At 40.7% G+C, this 11,138-nt stretch overlaps 1 protein-coding gene across 1 annotated transcript; it reads left to right on the top strand.

The window, feature by feature from the left end:
- Positions 1–5,974: 5,974 nt before the first annotated feature.
- Positions 5,975–7,060, top strand: LOC148101598 (uncharacterized). Its single transcript, XM_087846541.1, has one exon. The coding sequence runs from the start codon at positions 6,086–6,088 to the stop codon at positions 7,058–7,060; it is 975 nt and encodes a 324-aa protein (XP_087702667.1). The 5' UTR covers positions 5,975–6,085.
- The last annotated feature ends 4,078 nt before the right edge of the window (positions 7,061–11,138 follow it).

The raw sequence follows: 11,138 nt of genomic DNA, 5'->3' as shown, positions 1-11,138 counted from the left end.
GTCAGAACAGCCAAGTCTCCTCTGATAAACCTCCATCTGTATCACTGAGAACATTTGTCACGTCAGTTTTTGGTTTGATATACAGGAAATGACATCATGGATCAAACTCTTTGTCATTAAACTATTTCTTTATTTAACATTTCAAATTAAGGTTTAACTGTTGAAGGATTTCATAACACAAACAACCTGACAAAAAAAACATCTTCAGAACACATGAATCAAAATACATTCAATAAAAACTTAATAAGAGGAAACAGAAACTGCTGGAACAAAGCTAACCACTCAACACGAACACTACAGTAGAACAGTTTAGAAAGCTTAAAATGTAACGAGAGGCACATTCATAGCTGCCTCATCAGATGTTTACAGGAGATTCACTGTGAACTCTGTGGAGCCTGATCTCAAGGGTTTTGAGTCTGACCCTGAAACCAGAAGAGGATCTTTCTGTCTCTGCAGATTCACCGTGATCCAGAGATGGGAGTGATTTCAGTCCTGCATGATCACGCTGATGTTTGCATAGAGGAGACAATGAAGTGAATATTTTGGCACATTAGTATCAGTGAAAGAGTTTATTAGTAACATGGGATCGTTTGTGTTTGGAGTATGAAGTGAAATTCCTGAAACTCTTGTCACACTGATCTCAGAGATGTGTTTTAACGCCACTGTGAATACGTTCATGTTTTTTTAAGATACTTGGTTTGGGGAAGCCTCTCCCACATTCTTTGCAATAGCTCATTTTCTCTCCAGTGTGTCTACGTTGATGTAGTTTTAGGGTCTTTTGATGACTGAAAGTTTTTCCACAAAGGTCACAATGAAAGTCTTTCCCACAGCGATGACAGGGTTGAGAACTGGATCCATCTGTGTCGCTCTGCTTCTAAACAAAGACACAAACACAGTGTAAGTCAGTCCTTCAACATTTTCATCCTGAACGTTGCCTGAAATAAAGAGCATCTCTGCCAAAGTCCAATTACATTTTACTGTTTACATTATAACACTCAGGAGAACAGATGGAAGGCTTGTCAGCGCCTAAAGCCACAGGGCACCACAACAAGCTGTAGAGTTCAGCTTTCGGGCTTTCAGCTCGTTTGTTTGCAGGGTTGGAAAATGGGCAGCATAGTGACTCAGGCCTGACAGGAGGAATGGAGGAGCTTTTGCAACCTCAGTCTCTTCCTGTGAGCAGTTTGCATGTTCAACTATTTCCAGGTTCTCAAAAAGTTGATTCTGTTCATATGGAACGGTACGTCCAGGTAAACAGAATCAACTTTTTAAGTTTTACTTACCTGGATGTTTGAGCATGCATCAAGATATTTCCGGGTTGTTCTCCGGGTATTTTTCCAGCTGTCCAAAAACTTGCGCCATGTAGTGCTTGTATAATGTCCACAGAAATATCAGCTCTTACACTCCTTCTTTAACCACCTGGACACTATTTAAGGCAGTGGCTCAGTGCTTCTTGTCACTTGATTGCTCAGTAACCTGATTTAGGGCAGCCATGGCAAATCTCGTGGAGAGAATCAGCTTTTACCATTTTAAGAGTAAATAAATGTGAAAGCTGTTCCATCCTAAAAGATTACAACACTGTGTAGTTTGAGATTTTATAAAGGTTTCAGCAGCATTTGATTTTGCCGCATGTGTGGAAAGTCATGAGTGAGCCTTTGTGTTGTACTGTGAGTCAGGGGCGATTCTAGGATCAGAGCTTTGGGGGGGCTGAGCACCCAGAGAGCTGCCCAGCCCGGCAAAATAAACTTTACACATCACAATGAGACTTCTTCCCTGTCTCTGTCAGTCCCTGCATCCTTAAATGTCTCCAGTTGTCCCGAGTTCTCTGTGACTGTCTCCTTGGTGCATTTAAACCCCTGTTCCTCCCTGTCCTCGTCGTCTGTTGTCTTCTTCTCCGTTATCCGTCATAATTTTACCATCTCTGTGCAAGTCTGAAAATTTCTTTATTAAATCATAAGATTCTTAAATTCATCAAGTCTCTCTGTGCCTGGGTCCTCGTCACAAAACATGACATCACTGTTTTGTACATTTTAACACAATTTAATCCCACATTTGTGAAAGAAAAACACTTTTTTGGAAAGTCTGTAACAAAACCATCAAATCTGATAAAGTTTATTTAAATGCTGCAAAAGAAGAATGGATTGGAATAAAAAAAAATACATATCCTAACCTTAATTACTGTAGGAGAATAATGAATGATGCTCATAGTGAGTAAAAAGTAAACTGACTGCATTTTTTGGACAGAGATTCACTTTTAATGAGTATGTGTAATATAATACAGATACAAAAAAATACTCCCAAAACCGAATAAGTTATTACAAAATATTAATAAAAAAAATATAAAAATGGAGGCAACTTTGCCTGCAGTAGAATGTATACAATGTATGAAAAAATCTTTACTGCAGATACTAATTTTAATCATTTAAAAGTGTGGCAGTCATACAGAAAACTGGACGGTCCAAAAGTTGGCCTACCTATTACTGGCTGAGGTTTTAGTAGACCACATAAAAATATATCATTCATTTTAATCTCCCCAATCAATGATAATGTTGGTGGAATGTTGTTAAAGAGGGTCAAAAATGTTTCAAATGTTTGTTTTGCAGATTCTGTACAGCAGCTTTAATATAGGAAGCAGCACTGATCAGTGCCAGGTTATAATGTCCACAGTGTACACAAACACTACGTGTAGATGAAATGCTAATTAAAGAAGGACTGTAAGATCTGATATCTCTGTGGAGATTATACAAGCACCTCATGGTGCACGTTTTTGGATTGCTGGCAAAGTACGCGGAAAACAACCCGGAAATATAGGGAGAATACGCAAACTGCTCACAGGAAGAGGCTGAGGTTGCAAAAGCTCCTCCATTCCTCCTGTCAGGCCTGAGTCACTATGCTGCCCATTTTCCAACCCTGCAAACAAACGAACTGAAAGCCAGAAAGCTGAACTCTGCAGCTTGTTGTGGTGCCCTGTGGCTTTAGGTGCTGACAAACCTTCCATCTGTTCTCCAGCATTTTCATTTACAGCCGTAAAATATCTCCACATGTTGCTCCTCTTGCTCACTCTCTGCAGCACAAATTGTTTTTTGTTTTTTTTGAGAACAGCTGCGTCACGTGACCGCACAGCAGCAAATCACAAAAACGTAGGAAAAGTGGGCGGAGCAAAGTGAGTCTCCCGCATAAGAAGAGGTGTTCGCACAGACAGAGCTGCTTTTTCATTCAAAGAGAGTAAAGTCTTAACTTAACTTAGAGGAGAGAAACAAACTAAAGTATTGATCATAAACAACTACCAACGTTTGGATCAATATCTGCATCGATCTGCCCACCCTTGTCTCCTGGATCGTAGCTGAGATCAGCGTGAACCACGTGGGTCTCTGCTCCCTGATCTGTTTCCTGTGTTTGGAAAGAGTTCCAGCTTCATCACGGAGTTTCTCTCGGTTTGTGGGCTCATCTAAAGGTAAGCACCGAGCTAACTTTACTGTGAGTTCAGTTCATGTTGAGTTTAGCTCCTGAATGAGGTCTTCTGCTGCTCTCCTCGGTGTCTGTTCACAGTTTATTGTGAACACGTTGGGAGAAGAGTGAGAGTGTTTGGAGAAAAACACCAACTAATCATTAGCTCAGCATGCTGGGAGAAGTTGAGCGTTTGCTGGCAGAAAGTTGGAGCAGAAAATTCTTTTCACTGATAAAAGCTCACTGATCAATGATCATGAGTAGCTTTCACGAAGAGTTTGGGGAATGGCTGCAATCACATGGTCATGAGAATTTGCATATTAATGGTCAAGGAACTGACCTCCCAGCCCATTGTTCCTTCGGTGGTGCTAGTTTCAGTCATTATGTAGGTGGAACTGGGGGGCTGAAGGAGTTGAAAGTGTGGGGTGGGGGAGTAACAGGTCTGTCCCTGTTTGTGGAAACCACAGGAGGAGCTGTTCAGACCGTTGCTGGGTGTGAATTGTTGATGGAGTCTTTAAACTTGTAGTTGCTGTTTTCCAGACTGAAGCAGAGTCGTTAGCTGAAAACTGGTTTTAGAGGTTCATTCAGGACACCTTCTCAGGCTCTTACAGCCTTACCTGTATCATAACAAAGTGTATAAACCCCAATCCACCTTTAACATGGTCCTTCTCCCAAACCTTCAAATAGGACTTTCTGGCCCTGTCATAGTAAAGGGCTAAAAGAATATTAGAGCCAATGTCACAAAGTTCCTCCTGAAGTATAAGTGAGTGAGAGAGTTTCCTCACTTTGCAGCACAACACGTCTCACAAGATTTCTACAAGCAATCAGAGTGAAATTTGTACTTTGTGTTGTCAGATGAACATATGAGACACTTTGACTCTTCAGTGCAGTGTGGAGCCTAACAAAGATCTGTTTTGTGTCCCAGCTGATCAGCAGGAGGAGAAGAGTCTGACGGAGCAGCAGAGGAACATTTTCAGCCATCTGGACTCAGCTGAGTCACTACAGAGGAAACAATGAGCTCAACACAGAAGGTGAGGAAAACATCACAGTTTCACCAAATAATCAGTCACGTCTAAAACTCTCATCCTCCCAACCTGTTATATCACTGTGTTGTATATTATTATATACAGTGGCGGTCCTAGCCTGTTTGGCGCCCTGGACGAACACTCCCTCTGCCCCCCCCCACACACACACACACACACACAAAACATATTAAGGATTGTACATTAACATAAAGCTTTTGTACACACACACACATGCATAGTATGCAAACGGCTACCTAACAGCCATCATAATTCGTCATACAATGAGAACAGGACAAATCAACAATGACTAATTAATATTAAAATCTGTAACATATTGTTTTGAGTTTAGTTTGTTACTGTTACTATTTTTACCATTTCTTCTTGGAGCAACTGTAACTCAGATTATTTCCTTAGGGATTAATAAAGTATTCTGATTCTGATTGTTTCAGGATGACCTGCCATTACCCAATCACACATCTGCTTACCTGCATCTTTTACTCGTTTCTCTTCCTCTTCTTTTCTCTTTTTTCTAAACTGAGGACCTGATGGCTTTGAACTTTTCTTGTCCATCTTCCATTGGTTTTAATTTTGCACTCCAGTATGAACACCCATCCCTCAACCCCAGGTTCACCAGAACATAATCTAACAGACCTACACCTTAGTTCACAGATTCACTTTGTCTATGGTGCATTTCTGAGATTTCACACAACCCAGGATTCAAATCATGAATCCATAATGGACTTGAATTTACAACATTATAAATGAAATGTGCTCTATTTGGAAGCAGCAGGTCCCACCGCCCCTTTCGACGGCTTGTGTGTGAGACTTTAAATCATCAAACTGTAAATTTTACATTTTAAATTGTTATTGATCCCTTTACCCCGAGTCCTAACGTGTATATTTATTTTCTTACTCTTCTTATATATATTGTTTGTTTACTTGCACTGCTGTAACTAGAGCCTCGTCGTCTCATCTCTATATACTGGACTGTAGCGGAGATGACAATAAAGTTTACTTTGACTTCAGCAGCGAGCAGGCGCACCGAGGGCTCTCGCGCTCACTTTTCGTGTATAGAATTAAAAAAACACAGATAAAATTTTAAAAAACATCGGTGAAAATTATAAGTCTGTATTATAATGTCTGGTGTTTTTGTGTTTGTTGGTTTGTTTTTATTTTGTTTTACTTTGTGAGTTGTTAGATGCTGCGGTTAGAAAATCCCCCGCCGCCCCGCCCCCTCCTCCCTGTGTCACAAGCAGCAGGCGCTCCTCGCAAACGAAGGGCGCCCTTACTCCCAGCAAATGGGCGATAGAAATCCAATCGGTGCCTATGCCATTCCCAATATGCGCTGGCTGACGTGTGTGTGTGTATATACATACACACACACACACACACTCGGACCACCCATAAATGGTTAATGGAGGGAGTTTGAAGGTTCAGTTTGTTCCACGACTGCATTTCACTCACTGCCTCTGTTTGTATCTCTGTCACTGCAGGACCAGCGTGGAGCGAGAAGTCGGCGCTCTCAGGAGGCCGACAAACCTCACAGAAGAAAGAGAGAGAAAAAATATAGCTGTGACGATTGTGGGAAGGATTTTACCGTAAAAGCTTCCCTAAAAATGCATCAGGTCATCCACACTGGAGAGAGACCGTTCAGCTGTGGAGACTGTGGAAAGTCTTTTACCCAGTCTGGAAGCTTAAAAAACCACCAACTCATCCACACTGGAGAGAGACCGTTCAGCTGTGGAGACTGTGGAAAGTCTTTTACCCAGTCTGGAAGCTTAAAAAAACACCAACTCATCCACACTGGAGAGAGACCGTTCAGCTGTGGAGACTGTGGAAAGTCTTTTACCCACTCTGGAAGCTTAAAAACACACCAACTCATCCACACTGGAGAGAGACCGTTCAGCTGTGGAGACTGTGGAAAGTCTTTTACCTGGTCTGGAAGCTTAAAAACACACCAACTCATCCACACTGGAGAGAGACCGTTCAGCTGTGGAGACTGTGGAAAGTCTTATGCCAAGTCTGGAAACTTAAAAAGACACAAACTCATCCACACTGGAGAGAGACCGTTTAGCTGTGGAGACTGTGGAAAGTCGTTTACAGAGTCTGGAAGCTTAAAAAAACACCAACTCATCCACACTGGAGAGAGACCGTTTATCTGTGGAGACTGTGGAAAGTCTTTTACCCGGTCTGGAAGCTTAAAAACGCACCAACTCATCCACAGTGGAGTTAAAGCGTACACCTGTGATCAGTGTGGCAGAGCTTTTACTCAAAGTAGCAGCTTTAGGAGGCATCTAGTTACCCACTCTGGAATTAAGGCATACAGCTGTGATATTTGTGGAAAAACTTTCAGCCAGATGGTGACCCGAAATTTACACCTACGCATTCACACCAGACATGATGTGTACAGCTGTGATCAGTGTGGTAAACTATGTTTAACAGGCACACAGTTACAACATCACATGTTTACCCACTCTGAGGAAAGACCTTATAAATGTGACCTGTGTGAGAAGACTTTTAAATCTCCACATTACCTGAAAGCACACCAACAGATCCACACAAGAAAGACTCTACAAGTGCATTTACTGTGAGGTATGTACTTTTATTTTTATCTTGTCAACCCGACTGTTTGAAACAACTCTTCTCATCAAATTGTGTTAGCATGTTGGCAATTTTACTGCATGGATAAACACCTCTGAATGATTATTCAGACTCTAATCACAGGTTTTTAGTGATAGTGTTTGAGGATTATATTACTGTTATTGTAGCATTAAACTAGTATTAATTTAATGTTTTTACTCTTATCGTCTTTATAGCACATTATATATTGAGCTGAGTGTGATAATGTAAAGAGTAAAATGTAATTGGACTTTGGCAGAGATGCTCTTTATTTCAGGATTTATGTTCAGCATGAAAATGTTGAAGGACTGACTTACACTGTGTTTGTGTCTTTGTTTAGAAGCAGAGCGACACAGATGGATCCAGTTCTCAACCCTGTCATCGCTGTGGGAAAGACTTTTTTGTGACCTTTGTGGAAAAACTTTGAGTCATCGCAGGACTCTGAAAATACATCAAAGTAGACACACCGGAGACAAAATGAACTACTGTAAAGAATGTGGGAGAAGCTTCACCATTTCAAAGGACTTCAAACAATATGAACTCCTTCACAGTGGGGTTAAAAAGCACGTCTGCGATCAGTGTGGGTCATCCTTCATCCGTGCACATCAGCTTCAAAAGCATAAATGAGTCCACACATGAGAGAAACCAAACAAGTGCGGACACTGTGACAAAACCCTTTCACAATCATGTGATCATACTAAGCATGAACGCAGACACATGAAAGAGAACTTCATCTGTGAGAGAGTTTAAATAATCTCAGTTCATACTCCACTCACAAACGATTCCATGTTACGAATAACCTGTTACGCTTTTAGGCAAGGCAAGGCAAGTTTATTTGTATAGCACAATTCAACAACAAGGTGATTCAAAGTGCTTTACAGAGACATTAGAAACAAAAACAAATAAAAAGCATGATTTAAAATTGATTAAAACAAGCAAACAAACAAACTAACTAATTAACAAACAAACAAACAAAACAGTATATAAAATCAAAACAGATAAAATCAGAACAGTAGATAAAATCAGTAGTTAAAATGTAAGTTTTGAAATTTAAGCTTAAGTGCGGATTTGGTGCTTTATTCAAATGCAGCTGAGAACAGGTGAGTCTTCAACCTGGATTTAAATAAACTGAGTGTTTCAGCTGATCTGAGGCTTTCTGGGAGTTTGTTCCAGATATAAGGAGCATAAAAGCTGAATGCAGCTTCTCCGTGTCTGGTTCTGACTCTGGGAACTGATAAAAGACCGGATCCAGATGACCTGAGGGATCTGGAAGGTTCATACTGGGTCAGGAGGTCACTGATGTATTTTGGTCCTAAACCATTCAGAGCTTTATAGACCAGCATCAGAACTTCAAAGTCTATCCTCTGATGGACAGGCAGCCAGTGTAAAGACCTCAGAGCTGGACTGATGTGGTCCACTTTTTTGGTCTTAGTGAGGACTCGAGTAGCAGAGTTCTGAATGAGCTGTAGTTGTCTGACTGATTTTTTAGGTAGACCTGTAAAGATGCTGTTACAGGAATCAAGCCTACTAAAGATGAATGCATGGACTAGTTTTTCCAGGTCCTGTTGAGACATCAGATCTTTTATCCTTGAAATATTCTTGAGGTGATAGTAAGCTGATTTTGTTATTGTCTTAATGTGTTTTTCTAAGTTTAGGTCTACACCCAAATTTCTCGCCTGGTTTGTGGTTTTTAGGTGTATAGATTGAAGTTCTCTGGTGACCTGTGATCGTTTTTCTTTGGTGCCAAAGACTATTACCTCAGTTTTCTTTTTTTTGTTTAGCTGGAGAAAATTGTGGCACAACCAGTCATTAATTTCCTCAATGCATTTACCAAGAGCCTGTACAGGGCCTTGGTCTCCTGGTGACATTGTGATATATATTTGTGTGTCATCTGCATAGCTATGGTAGTTTATTTTGTTGTTCTTTATAATCTGTGCCAGTGGGAGCATGTAAATGTTAAACAGAAGGGGTCCCAAGATGGAATCTTGTGGAACTCCACATGTGATACTTGTCTGCTCCGATGTGAAGTTACCTATTGATACAAAGTATTTCCTGTTTTCTAAGTATGTTTTGAACCAGTTTAGTACAGTTCCTGAAAGACCTGTCCAGTTCTCCAGTCGTTTGAGTAATATGTTGTGGTCAACTGTATCAAATGCTGCACTGAGATCCAGTAAAACTAAGACTGACATTTTTCCACTGTCTGTATTCAGACACATGTCATTAAACACTTTGGTCAGAGCGGTTTCAGTGCTGTGGTTCTGTCTAAAACCTGACTGGAAGGCATCATAGCAGTTATTCTGTTTTAAGAAGTAATTGAGCTGTTGAGAAACTGCTTTTTCAATGATCTTACTTAAAAATGGGAGATTTGAGATCGGCCTGTAGTTGTTCATTTGTGTCTTGTCAAGATTGTCCTTTTTCAGTATAGGTTTTATTACAGCAGTTTTTAGTGATTCTGGAAACACACCTGATAATAAAGAAAAATTGACGATCTGTAACAGGTCTGACTCTAAAGTCTTTGAGACCTTTTTGAAAAAACTTGTTGGCAGGACATCTAAACAACAAGAGGAGGAGTTCAGTTGACCTAAGATGTCCTCCAGGTCTTTGCTGTTAATCGGGTGAAACTGTTTCATGGTGTTTAAACAGTTTTTCGGTGGACACAGTACATATTCTGGATCTGCTGTTGATGTACCAATTGCTTGTCTAATCTTTTGGATTTTTTCTGTGAAGAATTTGGCAAAGTCATTGCAGGCCATGGTTGAATGAAGTTCAGCTGCCACTGACACAGGAGGGTTTGTTAGCCTGTCAACTGTAGAAAATAAGACCCGAGCATTATGGCTGTTTTTAGTGATGATGTCAGAGAAGTAGCACCTTCTTGCACTCCTCAGTTGTAAATTATAATTGTGAAGTTTCTCTTTATAGATGTCATAATGAACCTGGAGGTTTGTTTTTCTCCATCTGCGATCAGCTTTCCTACACTCTCTTTTTTCATTTTTCACTAGTGTGGAGTTTCTCCATGGAGACTTTTTCCTTCCACAGATAACCTTCACCTTAATGGGAGCAATTGTATCCATTACATTTAACATTTTAGCATTGAAGCTATTGACGAGCTCATTGACTGAACCTCTGGACAGGTCAGGTGTTAATGGGAAGACCTGGTTAAATATCTCACTACTGTATTCAGTTATACACCGTTTTGTGATCACTGCTGTTGATGTATTTGTGTGGGCTGAGATTTTACTTTCAAAGAAAACACAGTAATGATCAGACAGGCCCACATCAGACACAGTAACCTTTGAAATGCTCAGGCCCTTGGAGATCAGTAGGTCAAGAGTGTGTCCTCTATTATGTGTGGCCTCTGTTACATGCTGAGTCAGCCCAAAGTTGCCCAGAGTGTTACTCGGGTCTTTAGTCCCTTTGTCCTGAGGGTTGTCCACATGGATGTTAAAATCCCCAACAATAATTACACAGTCGAAATCAACACAGATCACAGACAGCAGTTCACTGAGATCATTAAAAAGTCTGTGCAGTATTTGGGAGGCCTGTAAACATTAAGAAACACAACTTTGGATGGGGCCTTCAGCTCTAAAGCCACATATTCAAAAGACTGAAAACTTCCAGGAGATAGCTGCTTACATTGAAATGATTCGTTAAATAAGACAGCAACCCCTCCTCCTCTCCTGCTCACCCTGGCCTCACTGATAAAACTGTAGTTAGGAGGGGTCGTCTCGATGAGGACAGCTCCACTGTTACTTTGGTCCAACCAAGTTTCAGTTAAAAACATAAAATCAAGGCTGTGCTCAGTGATTAAATCATTAATTAAAAATGTTTTCCCAGCTAAAGATCTAACATTTAATGAAGCCAACTTAAGTGTTTTAGAGGCATTACTTGTCCCCTCATGTTTGGGAGCAGTCTGTGGCACACAAGGTATGTTTACTATATTTAAAGATCTTTAAGAGTGCAGCTCTCTGTGTTTTGACCAGGCCACATGTCTCCTTCTGTCACCTAAAAGTACAGAAATTTTAAAACCTTCTAGTAAACAGGGTCCCAGCT

The sequence above is a fragment of the Neolamprologus brichardi genome, chromosome 9 (assembly GCF_056152115.1).
Source record: "Neolamprologus brichardi isolate AB-2024 chromosome 9, ASM5615211v1, whole genome shotgun sequence".
NCBI lineage: Eukaryota > Metazoa > Chordata > Actinopteri > Cichliformes > Cichlidae > Neolamprologus > Neolamprologus brichardi.
Note: the sequence above shows the minus strand (reverse complement) of the source record. Positions and strands in the feature narration are given on the sequence as shown.